This window comes from Lepisosteus platostomus, chromosome 3, assembly GCF_059453375.1.
Source record: "Lepisosteus platostomus isolate fLepPlt1 chromosome 3, fLepPlt1.hap1, whole genome shotgun sequence".
Taxonomy (NCBI): domain Eukaryota; kingdom Metazoa; phylum Chordata; class Actinopteri; order Semionotiformes; family Lepisosteidae; genus Lepisosteus; species Lepisosteus platostomus.
The window spans coordinates 4,858,795-4,872,216 of NC_142613.1; the positions used below are offsets into that span (position 1 = coordinate 4,858,795).

Sequence of the window (13,422 nt, forward strand, 5' to 3'; positions counted from 1 at the left end):
AATTAAACTTCTCCTGTGAAACACTCACTGGCTTCCAGCTGCTTCTTTGATGAAGGAATGTAATATCAGCTGTTCTTATTAAATGTGCTCTTCTCACACCTCTAAACCTTTAGGACAAAAGCAGCTACAGTGTTCTGCATCTGATATACAGTACAGTACATTCCAGTTGAAATGCAAATGTCTCAAATGCACCTTACCAAATTCAGAAACTATTCTAATGGAAATTAGATTACACATTCTCAATAGAGCAGAACTGCTTTATAGTGTTATAGGTGGCTTATGAAATGTTCATTTTTGAAGTTGAAAGCATATTAAATAGCTTTTTTATTAAAAAAACAAACAAACAAATGTTATCCAAACATTTATCTCTCTTGCTGCTTTCAATCTCCAAATAGTTCCTCATCTGCTGTGGAAACTGCATCTCATAAAGCACAGGCAGTATCCCAATTACTTATTATGAGAGATTTAATTGATTGTAGTTTCATGTTCATCCATCCATTTTAAAAACTAATATTAAGGAACCAAAAGCATTTGCAATTGAATATTGAACTTAGCGAATTAATTTTGCATGTGTTTTTTTAGGGACACATACAGTACAGTAAATGCCAGCCAATAGACAAACAGCTACTGTATATTGTGATTGTCATATCTATCTCCATATTATTAAACTTTTTGTTTAGAAATTTGATACAAATTTACCATCATTTAGATTAAGCTGTTTTACTTTTATATTGCTTTGAAAAAATATAATTATTTTGCATCTACAATTGTGTGTCTAGTTGATGACTTCATTAACAATAGTTATCCAACTCTGCAAATAGATTGGTAATTAATGATGATTTTCTTGAATCTTTAATTAAATGCTAATTTGAATACACACAATGATATACAATAACAATCATTGTGCAAGATGTTTGCATTCACTGACTAAGGTAATTTTACTGAAATGCTGGCTGTTTTCATAAATGCGACTAATGAGGCTTTCAAAACTTAATGTGAATGAGCTTCTTCTACCCTAATAATGCTATGTGTTTATGCCATTGTGTTATGGTAAATTTTAGTTTTGTAGTTTAATGTTCATATTTAGAAGATGGCTGACCATGTGGTGGGCTTCATGCATCTGACAGAACTAAGCATCATGTAGCCACAGAGCTCTTGTAAAGGGAAATTACCCTAAAACAAATTTAAAACTTGTACACAAATTGTGATGAAGTAATGATCTCCTGGCAAACTGGTCTATTATCTCGTTTCTCTAAAAAGACTTGTAGTCTAGACTTGTAGACTTCTTAGTAGTGTATTTGTACTGTACATGTACAGTATGACTCATACTGTACGTGGTGGGTTGTGGGTTTAGGTCCCTGCTGTAGATACACATTATCCAATGATGGGATGATAATATGCTTTTTTAAAGTTTGTCAATTCCTACATGCTACATGGATGTGTGTAATCCTCACTAACCTGATGGTACAAAGGAAAATAAAGCATAGCTCCCAAATACATTTTTTATTGGACTGGAGAGCTCAGGATAAAGGTTTGGGATGTTGTTTTGTCAATTTGCAAATTGTCTCTACAGGAAAAATATTTCAATTACACTATTTAAAGTAAATTATTGTGGGCTACATATGGATTAAATAGTTTTTAATAAGATCCCTGAACTGGATCCCTTTTGACCACAGACTTTACTGAATGTAAGGCATGTGAGGTTTTTCTTCTGTGGCAAAGCACTGGCATTTATTAGCAAAACAATAATGCAACTGATCTATAAAAACACATCATTAAACAATCAAAACAAAGCATTTCAGATGTCTACATTCTACAGACCCAGAAACCCAAAATGTAACCCCGTAACCTGAAATGCTTTGAAATACCTTGAGAGACCAACTAGAGAAACACCCTGCATCCTAAATAAAATAATACATCCCAAGACTAAATCTCCCTTTCTACAATATGGATGCCAAAATGTCAATAGGCATCCATTTCCCTATTCTAAAGATGTATCACCAACTAGGAGAGAATGTCTTTAGCCTAAGGATTACACAATATGGATAATCAGAATTATTCTAAAATAATTAGGACAGCAAGCTCTCTATAACAAAGTGCAAATTAACTAGCCAGAATATAGTCATCAAGACCTGCCTTTAAACTCGCCTACTGCTAAGTAAACACTTGAAATTAAACTAATTGTTTTTAAATTTTATGTCTGCCCCACTCCAACTATAGCAGTATCTGTTAGATAAATTTATTTCACACCAAAAAAGACCTGCACACTCTGTAAATTGATCAACATGTGAACAAATGTGTCTCTCTTTCCCCAAACACCTCACTCTTTTTTATGTGGTTTCTGAAAAATACAGTGTAACAGTTTACCATAACAGAACCCTGAAATGTAAGTGAAAATGTTTGCTAGGTAGATAACCAGATGCTGTTGTATTAACAGGAATGGACTCCACTGTCATGAAGGGGAACCACTGTTCAGACACAGGAAAGCCCTGCAACCCTTGCTTGGACGCAGCCAAGGCCTGCAACTTGAATGACACCTGCAAGAAACTGCGCTCCATGTACATCTCTGTCTGCACCAGGGTCAGTCCCTTTCAGTCCCCAGAGCCCTGCAACCGCAAGAAGTGCCACAAAGCCCTCCGTCAGTTCTTCGATCGCGTCCAGACTGAGTATAGCTATCGCCTGCTGTTCTGCTCCTGCCGAGACACAGCCTGCGCTGAGAGGAGAAGGCAGACCATTGTCCCTTCCTGTGCCTACGAGGACAAAGTTAAACCCAACTGCCTGGAACTAAGGACGACTTGTAGAAATGACCCCCTATGCAGGTACAGGGACTATCGGGCTGGGGATTTGGTGGGGGGAAGAAGATAAGGATCTGTTTAGATTAAATAATCTGCCTCTTAAATATGCAACATTTAGATGGGAGATTCTTTCCTCAGAAGATGTTTAAGGAGTTGAAGTCACTGGCTACATTAAAGTCTGATCCACCTCAAACATGTATTTCATATACAGTAGCATACAGAAGGTAGTGATGCTGATGTGGGTCACTCACCTCTTAAAAGCAATTACCATCCAGGAACTGTAATGTTGCTCTTAATCGCTAATAATATCAGGATGTTTTTTTTCCTTTGCTGTTGATTGGAGGAAATTTTTCTCACATTTCAACAAAGAAAAGGACAGTTCTCCACAACAGCTAGACTTACTGACCTCTTTGCTTTTCAGGACTGTTTTAGATGTCCTACCACTACACAAACTTATAAATATTCAAAGAATTGAATTGTGTACACTTTCTTTACTTTCATTCCATCACAGACTTTGCTGCAGTTCAGTCTCAAACAACATAGTGTCTGTTGATAATGAACATTTCTGAATGAGTTCAATCTGTGAGTTCAATCAGTCTTCTTTGTTTTTATTTTTTGTTTTGTTTTTACTTTGCTGCTCCCAAAAGAGACATTGTAAATTGAGCAATACATACACAATACATTGAGCGTGTTGTTTCTGTAGCCAGCAGGAACAGCTAATGATCTGGAACTTGCACAACCGTCTTGGCAAACTTCACCAGCAGTAGACAGGCGTACAGTATACACAAGTTTGCATGTGCATGGAAGCTCAGTTCTAATGACATGGAAAATTGGTCCAGTTAGATTTTACCTAAGATTTTTACCTAGGAAATTAAAAGGGAACAATTTGCAGATCAGACAGAGCCCTCTTGTGAACCTTTAGGCCATGTGCCATGTTTGCCTTTGTCTTAATTACAACTTGATGATGCCAGAATGGGAGACCTCTTAGGAAAAACAGGCAGTTGCACTCATGTTGGTGAACTAGTAGGTGGTGCACTTCCTTCTGGACCACGGTTCCCAAACTAATGTGGGATAAAGTGATGACGTGTTAAACTGAGGTCCTTGGATGTACATTATTCTTGGTATCCTGGAGTCATTTGTCTATGAGCTTTCACAGTCTGACCACAATGTTCCTCTTTAATTCAACCAGTGCATTTCTTGCTTCCCCATCTGATCTGTTGGGCAGTGGGGCGGCTGGTGCAGAAATACTGCCGTGTGTGGCCCAGGTGGGGGGGCTGCACTTAATTGATGGATGAATTGAGTCACCTGCTACAAGTGAAGTTGCTGTGGGATCCTTTGGGAGGAAACATGCTATAAAATGTAAGGAAATCATTCATTGCCAAATAGTTTGTTTAATTCATGATACAAACCAGGTGTAATCCATGGTTTGTTATGGTTTTCATAAAACAAGAAGGAACCCTTATGGAATTCATCACTGCACCTGAGATTTAAATGAAAAGGATGCAGCCCAAGTGTCCATGTATATTAGGAAACCCACACTGAACCTTTCTTAATAGGAAAGTCCATAGCAGTGTTACGGTTTAAATAAACCAATGTTTTATTTCTAATCTAGTTCGCATACTTAACAAGTTCAATGGATACCAGTCCATACCAGTGTTATGGCATATTTTGAAAGGAATCCATTCTTATGTGTTCAGATACCTGGAAAATTACGAACACAATTTGTGCTTTACCAGAGGCCTTTTCTTTCTGACAGAGGTTTGTTACACATTCCTGAATCAGTGCCAAGAAAATTAATTGCAGACACCCAGAGAAACCTTGCAATTAAGAAGAAAAAGTGAAGAGTGGCTGCTTAATTGAGGGGACAGCGTTCAATTAGGCTGAACTGAAACATTAGTAGATGACTTTTATTGCGTTTCAATTTAATTTAATGGGTGCACCCCTTCAATTAACACCTGGTTCTCCTTAAGTTCCATCTTGCCAAGAGAACCCAGGGCCTCATTTCTTGGGATGTTTACAAATGGACCTGTAAAACTAAGCATTTACAGTGAAAAGAATGACCTGTGAAAGATACTTGTTTTAAGAGCTGCATAGTCAAATCTGTATGCTTACAGACAGGGAGGAAAAATAATAATCACGTTCAATCCTAAATTTTTAGGATTTTGTAATCCTAAAATCATTTGCACTTATTGATTGATTAAATCATTAATTGAATAACCATATGTTGTAAATAATAATAATGATCATGATGATGCAGCTGTCCAGCTGTGTCATAAGTGGCCCAATTCAGAGGCCTACTCACATTGTCTTTTTGAACACTTCTGTGAAATTAGTCTGCTTTTTTGAGTGTGAGCTGCTGAACATTGTTTTGGTTTTATACAACAAAGATTCAGTTAGCAGTTAACTCTACCATAGTTCATGTGCTGATCGTATTTTGTTTAGCTGTTAAATGTTTGGCATGGTTAGGACTTCTGCTTGAAACTTCGGTCGGCTTCAGTTTTCGATCGGTCACATTTGATTCTGTGCATTGATAGCTGGACAGAGACCTCTGGCTCTTCTACTTCAGGAAGGGGCTTGCTTTACTTTGCTGTCTCCTGCCTGCTGCTGCCAGTGCTTGACTCACAGGCAAACCTGAAGTTCCACACAGAGCAGCAGCTGGGTTGCAAGGAGTCGCAGCACAAGTCAGCGTAGTCTTGAAATAACTTTATTACAAAAACCCTTCGGAGAAGCAGACAAAGAGAGATAAACTTGCCCAGCCTAGCAAGGACCTTGGATTAGAGACGCTGCTTCTCTGGATCAAGAGGAGCCAGTTGAGGTCCTTTGGGCATCTGGTGAGGATGTTCCCTGGGCCCCTCCTGCTGGAGCTGTACTGGGCATGGACTGGGAGTGTCTAGGAGGCCCTCAAGAGGATCTGGAGACTGTTGCTTGAGGAAGGAAAGTCCCTGCTCTGGTCAGCCTGTTACCACAGTGACCCTCACCAGGAATAAGCAGTTAGAAAATGGATGGAGAATGCCACATTTCAAAAACAAAGATATCCAAATATCATTCCTCATTCCTCAGGGGCCCTAGTCACCCTAAATAAAGACATTTCACTGCTACAGAGTCATACAACAGGCTTTCTAAATGTGAAAAAAACTAACCTCTACAGTATCAATATCAAATGGGGGAGCAGAGCTGAGTGTCCTTCAAGTTCTCTGCTTGAAAGCACCTCTCTCCAGTCTCCCTCATCCTCCAGTGATGCTAAAACACTCTGTTGTCTTTGTATCACACAGGGTATTCACTTGAAATATAATATAGCAAATACAGTAAATGTGTTTTGTAGGAAGAAATTCTATGGGAAATTCTGTCATAAGTGTAGGGATTCTATCTAATAATTTGGAATCCATGATAGGTTTCAAAATGATCATATCTGTAGTGCCGATAAACAGGAAAATGTTTCATATATATTTATTTTAAATGTCATTATTCTCAAATGGCAGTATTACCAAGTTGCAGCACAAAGGCATTTGGTATAGAACTGTAGCAATACCTCTTAATGCAACCAGGGAATACTCCACAGAGAATGGCATTCAGATGGATTTCTAGGCACGTTCCACAGCACCTCCTATTTAAAATTCTGTTTATTTCTTTTTGTTTTCACAGCAGTAGAGATTGGTCTGCGGATGAGACTAGCTGTGAGATGGAATTGCTATGGAAGCAGAGGTTAACAAAACTTTGAATGGACACTGTTCTGCTGTTAAAGACAGCACTTACCTAATTATAGTGTAATAGTGACAAGCCATGTCAAAATATATCCAAAAGCTTTTCCCATTTCTTAGTTTGACATGTACTGGACTAGAGCATTTAATGATAAATCATTATGGTTAAGGGATGAGAATGAATATACTGCACATGGAATGTCTTGGGAACTGAAATGCATACAGTACATTGTATTATTTCAAAATGAAATAGGGACTGGTTCAGGAACACCAAAAACGTCGGTCTTATTCTGCTAGAAAGATATTGTGACAAACCCCCTCCTGTTGACATTCAGAGCTTCAGCACATTAAAACGCATAATGACAAAGCATCTTCATTCTGACAAAATCTCTTCCAGTACACACAATAATTACTCTTCAAATACCACCATGAAGGCTTTTATATCCCAAAGACTTGATTACTCCCATGTGAGAATGTGCAATACTTACTCTTAACCAATTAACTAATTATTATCTAACTCACCTCAAGTGTGCCTGTCTGCAAGTATACGAGGCCTAATCTGGCTTCTAGTGGTAGACTGGTTGAAACAGTCTCTTCTTGTCCTGGCCTGTCACAGGTGTCAATCAATAGCCTAATTGGGTAGGTTAATGTGGTGGAAAGAGGATCCAATTAGGACAGTAATAAAGGTTCCAAGCGGATGTGACTTTGTGTGGGTTATTAGGACTGTGTTTGGTTGATAATGGCAAAAACTGAGGTCAATGGTTTTGCCTATTTGCTTAAAAAAAAGAAAGCAGGTGAAAAATGAATTTAGGTCAGGCAAGCATTGTAGGCTTCTCCCTCTTCAGTGCTTTGGTGCCAACTCTGTGGTGAGTAGCCACTTTTCTCCCAGGTGACTGCACTTCCCTGTCTTTGCTTGATCCTGAGAACAGGCAATTATAGCTCATTATGTCCTTCTGTTTGAATCACAGCTGGGATCAAGTGAAAAACACCTCTGAAAGAAGTAAAAACGACAGTCACTAAGCTAATAAGCCTTTATAAATAGCCTTCATAAAAGCATTGCCACAATTTGCATGTGCCGTATTGCTGTGTTTTTAGAGGTTAGGTGTGAAAGTAATAGTTGGGTTTCATAAAAGGATGAAAGTAAATGGATGTGTTTAATGAATAACACAGAGAACATAAAATATTAAAATTAGCATGGAAAAATGAATCATCAATGTGCAAAACCTTCCTAAAGATGCAGGATTCAAATCTAGTCATAAATGTGAAAGATTCCTGGTAAGAGCCATGATGACCCAGGGCCTATGCCAGTGATATAGGTTGCAAAGTAGGACTGTAACATTGATGTTACTCCAGTGCATTATATAGTGCAGACACAATTTAGAGACACCCAGCCAACACCCTGAGAAACCTCATGCAGACCCCACGCAGAAGGCACACCAGACAGTAATTGAATTTATGATCTAAGAGCTATAAGGCTTCAGCTCTTGGCACCCCATCCTTGGAATCAAACCTCTGAACAGAAAATCTACTGCTATCTAATAAAAACAAATCTGCTTTAAATATCTGATCCTTTTCATGGGGTATAACTCCAGGCTGAAAAAAATAGAGCATTGATTCCGTTTTTTGTTCTAATTTTCTGGCACAATGGAAAGTTTCTTTTAATATCACTGATGATTAATGGCCTCGCGTCTGACACCAGAGACGAGGCGCTGTTGTCTTCTCAGCACCTCAATCCCTGTGTGCCCCCTTGCTGGTCTGAAAGAAGCTGCTCCTTCACACATCGACAGCCAAGTCAGAGGCCCAATACAAACGGGTAGTGCTTCCTGATAAACAGCCAAGCTTGGTTCATACATCACCTGAAACACAAAATCATATATTGATCAGAGAAGAGCAGAGAGCCGGGGGTGTAGTTGCAGTTCTGTGGGTCGGTAAACTTGGCTCCAGAGACCAATCTGCAGAGTCTCAAGCCTATTTAGACAATAGCAAGTAGGGGAGAATATATGTGAGGTGGCAGTAGTTTAATTATTTGCTGCAGCGCAAGAGAAAGACTTGCAAGGTTACCATGACAGTTGATTACCCTCTTTTTTTCCTTTGTAGGGGAGCTGCATAATGTGCAGATGACAGGTGTTTAGAGGGATGAGTGGTGTGAAATGATACATCACATACTGGAGCTTTCCTTCTAGTTCACCTGGCACACCATGTGGTTGAGATTTCTTCCCCAAAGTCTGTTAGGTGTCCGTTCAGATTGCACTTATTTAGGAGTGTGAAGTAGGGTGGTATGATGGCACAGTGGTTAGCATTGTTGCCATGTGGCACTGGGGACCTGGGTCCAATCCCTGGTCTGCTTTCTCTATGGAGTGTGTATGTTCTCCCTGTGTTTGTATGGGTTTCCTCCCACAGTTCAAAGACCTACTGGGAGGTTAATTGGCTTCAGGGAACACTGGGGGTGAGTGTGAGCGTCTGTGTGTTCCAGGGTGTATCCTGCCCTGCACCTCGTGCCTGCTGGGATCACTCTTGGCTTCCCTGCAACCCCACGGTGGATAAAGTGATGAGAAAATGGATGGAAGTATATAATATTACCTTCAGTGAAATTAAGAAAGATGAGCTCACTATGACCTTGGCGCAACAGAGAGGAGTGCTTGTAGTAGTAAATACCATCTGTTACTCTTTCTTGGCAATGTTAAAATTCCCTCTCAGAAATATAATTTTGCTTTGTCACATACCAGCTAAATGAGCAGCCTGGAAGAGGAACAGAACACCAATGTGTTTTTTTTTGCTTTATTATTAAATATTATTAATATTAACAAAAAGGTCATTAGTTACGAACAATTTAGTTTTAAATTAGCATTTACTGTATTATCAAGTGATAGTTTTAGACACAATACCATCCAGTGGCAGTTCATGTTTTTCAACAGGGTTGTATAAACAGTAAGAATATTTCGAATATATTAAATATCGGTGTAAAGCTTGTCCTTTGTTAAGGAGAAGACCTAATTCTGAGTGTGTGGAAAGAAGCTGGTGAAGGGAATGAACACGTTCTGCGGACTCTGAGCAAAAAGGTGGTTCATCCACATTATTCACAAGGTGTCTAGCCTATGGGGAGGAAGAGCCGTCCTTGAACAGTTTTCTTCCTTGTCGTGTGGGCTTCCATTTTGCTCCGTTTTTTGCCGTTGGCTTGGGTTTTATAATGTTTCCATTACTGGTGCTCATTTTAGAGAATGTTCGAGGGACACCCTAAATTTTAAACTTTAAATAATTTTGTCCTGTCTGCATCTTGATTCATTTTGGTCAAAAGTTCAAGTCTCTCAAACATTATTTCAAGTTAACAAAGGTGTTGTAAATAACCTGGCTGAATTAGTCAGATATTTTTAAACCGCTTAATCCCATACAGGGTCACAGGGGAATCAGGGCCTCCCCCAGCAAGCTAATCATTCAATGAACCCCTTTTCCCTAAGTCTACTGGAGGCACTGTATTTGTCCAGCAGGGTGTGCTGTACAAATTCGTCAGGGACAGCTACATTCCGCAAGTCCACAAGACCCTTCGGGCCTGTTGTTGAACTGGTCCGCCTGAGACAATAATTTGTGGAGCTTTGTGTAACGGTTAAATCGAAGCCTGTAAACGCAGTGACCATCCAGATCCAGGACTGGACAACCCCTGTGGGACAATGCACACTTTTCTTCTGTTAAGTGAACCATCTCCGCATCTTCCTTTAAAAGACACATCCATTGAGGGGTGTCTACACTCAGACTCCCACTGTTCCTATGTCAGATTAGACTAAAACAAAAGTGTAATACATGACTAATGAGACTTACGTGTTACAAATCATTCCGAATGAGTAGAAGCAGGGACTTCACAGCTGCACCACCTACTCCTTTCACAAGGAGCGTGTTTTAAAATTATACACGGGAGCTAATTTTGGCATTAGAATGGTGGCAGGAAATGGGCGCTACAGTATTTTGCCAACCCAGATTTTTTTTTTTCGCTGTTCATTTTTTTCTATAATTTTACAGGAAAGGGGCTTTATTAAAAGCCACTTAAAATAGTCTCACTTTGACAAATAACTGTGAGAGTGTAGGGTGTGACAGATTTAAAAAAAAAGGATAATCCTGTTTGGAAACATTCGCAGGCCCATTTGATTTAGCATAATATTACATTTCTTGTCTACTGACAGCAATGAGTCACCAAACACAGGACCTTCATCATCTGTGTGGCATTACAGAGTGTGACTTGCTGCCATCTGTACAGTAGGCAGGAAATCAGAGCCGCTGGCCTTCCAGCAATGTGGAAAATGCGACAGGTCCCACTGGCATGGTGTCCCAGGCCTTAAAGGGCTTTGTCTTGTGACTACGCAGCAGTTTATAAAAAACAAAGCAACCGAAAAGTGATGTGGTTTCAAGTTGGGTGGGAAAAAAAATCAAAACAACGTTGGAGCTATTGTCATATTGTACGTATTCCTTTTCTTTATTATACATATAAGGGCGAATAGAGACATTTTTTGTATTGACGTTTTTAAATATCTCATGGAATGACTCACAGTAACTGCATCCCATCTTACTTCTTCTTTATCCGTTCCTTTTATCTTCCCTTTTATTTAAAATTGCTGCTGGCACGTCAGCAATGCTTTTATACTTTTGAAGATGTCTTTGTCGCCTACAAAATCTGTGGCTTGAAAGACAGCAAGTAGATGGCTTTACTCCTTCTGAGAGCACTTCACACGCAACCTAGGTCTTCCTTCCGCAAACGGGTGGATGTCACAGGTGGGAAAAAAAAAAGATTGTGTTTAAGCGTTGCTTTTGTATGGAAAAGAGAAACCACATCATGACATTCCTTTCCCTGAGAATGAAGCACTGGGTTCTCACAGGCTTTAAACAATTCAATACTAATTAATGTTTCATGATGAATTATTGATGGTTTTACATGTTTGGTCTGTGTCCTGTTCCGATTTTCTTGATTTTCTTTGAAATACTGCCACACTGTTTCTCACGCAGTGGTGCTTTTCTCCTTTGCTCTTAGAGCTGCTGCCTCACAGCTGCTGGGGCCTGGGTTTGATTCTGGGTTTGGGGTTTTTCTGTGTGCTCTGTATTTTGCATGTTCTCCCCAGGCCTGTGTGGTTTTTGCTGGGTGCTGTGGTTTCCTTCCAAAGAATTACGGGCTTGGATAATTGGTGTCTCTAAATTGTTCTTGCATGTGTGTTTGCTTCCCACGATGACAGGAACGCCAGTCCAGGCCGTAGGGAATTTTCAAAATTCTCAATGAAAAGTGCTCACCCTAGGGCTGTGGCACAACTTGAAAATGTTCATGAAGATAATCATAAAAGGATTGTCAGAATACCTACCGTAAGTCCTAATATATAACTAGTATACCATACCTAATATTTAAAAAAATAGATATTTTTACAGACGGATCAGTATAGTCATTTTAGATTAAACATAATTTGAAACTAAACATATACTGTACTGTACTGTAGTTTGCAATTCATTGGCTGTGTCTCAGGGCCATTATCTTATTAGAATATTGTAAGTCACTATGATAGCGTAATGGAAATTAAAGTGCAAAATTTAGGCGGATGCTTGAATCCTATTGTTTTATGATGCCAGCAATTACCAGCCTTGTAAAATATCCCCATACATTTCACTGTGTGGTCATGTGGCCCCTTTCTTTTACATGTTTCATTCAGGTGGACACCTGGCATATTAAAATAATAGAACAACCTGATGAATTACGTGTCAATTTGGACAGCTCTGAAGGGGTTTTGGCTAGATTGTTTTGATGAGAGATTCTAATAAGTTCGAGCTCTTGTTGTCTACTTCCTCCACTTCCCTGTATCGGTGAAGTTTCCTTCCAAATGACCAGATATGACGCATATGTTACAACTCTATAACCTTGCACTACATCTACTGTAGTTTCCAAAGTTTTCATGCCATTATAAGGTTGCGACTGGCCTATCAAAAACAAAAGCATTTGACTTTTGCACAATGTTATGAGCACTGTATCAAAATTATTTGAGGGAAAATGTATCTGTGTGTAGCAAGGCTCCTTTAAAGTGTATGGAAAAAGTCATGTACGGTAGTTATTGAATATCCGTGTTTGTCACCAAATTTTTTTAATCTGTTTTTTTCAGGAAGAACAAAGGGTGGAAAAGACAACTTTTAAAGGCAGTAGCTTTTTACTGTTAATGGGAAACCAACAAACAGTGTGCTGTTTATATCGGATGCTATTATGGTGTCTCTAGCCCGGTAATCATCCTGATGCATTTTCTGCAGTTTCTGTCCATTGCAGGAGATGACTATTAGAAGATCATCAAATACAAGACTACTACCCATCAATAGTCACACGGGCCTGGAGATAAAAGCCATCGGTTTCCCATTATAGCTAAAAGACATAGATAGCTGCTCTCTGCTTACGGCAGATAACTGTGTTTTAACCATCTGAAATTTTAAATGAATCCACTTTTACAGAGGTTTCATTTTTGCCCTTCAGAGCCGAGTGGCTGAAATGATAACACATTTTAAAAGGGAGACAGCCTGTAATTTTTACATGAAAGATCTGAAATCAGCTCAGGTATGTGGAAAGATACCATTTACATTTATACACTGTTTTTGTATCACCATTTCCGATTAGGAGCTGAGAGTTGCTTTGTGTCTGTCTGTGGTCTCCTCACTTTGGCACTGTTTCTCTTTAAAAACGGTGTTTTTCATTCAGGGATCTTGCCCTTCATCTGTTGTTCATACAGCTCTTGGCAGATCATTTTTTCCCTTATTCCCTTTGAGAAAGGTCTGGATGAGATCCTCGGATCAATTCCAGTAAAGTATTTTCCAGTAAAGTATCAAAAGTATTCACCCTCCTTCGGCCTTTTCAGATCTTATTTTGTGTGTTTGATTAGGATTGTTTGCCGTTGATCAACACAAAACACTCTACAGTTTGAAAG

General features: G+C 39.3%; 1 protein-coding gene across 2 annotated transcripts in view; it reads left to right on the top strand.

The window, feature by feature from the left end:
- The window catches only part of gfra2b (GDNF family receptor alpha 2b), a 107,537-nt gene that overhangs the window by 64,107 nt on the left and 30,008 nt on the right, over window positions 1-13,422 (top strand). For both annotated transcript variants that reach the window (XM_088624026.1, XM_088624027.1), the window contains one exon: window positions 2,438-2,819. In XM_088624026.1, coding sequence (XP_088480152.1) covers window positions 2,438-2,819 — 382 coding nt within the window. The remainder of the gene's footprint in view (window positions 1-2,437; window positions 2,820-13,422) is intronic.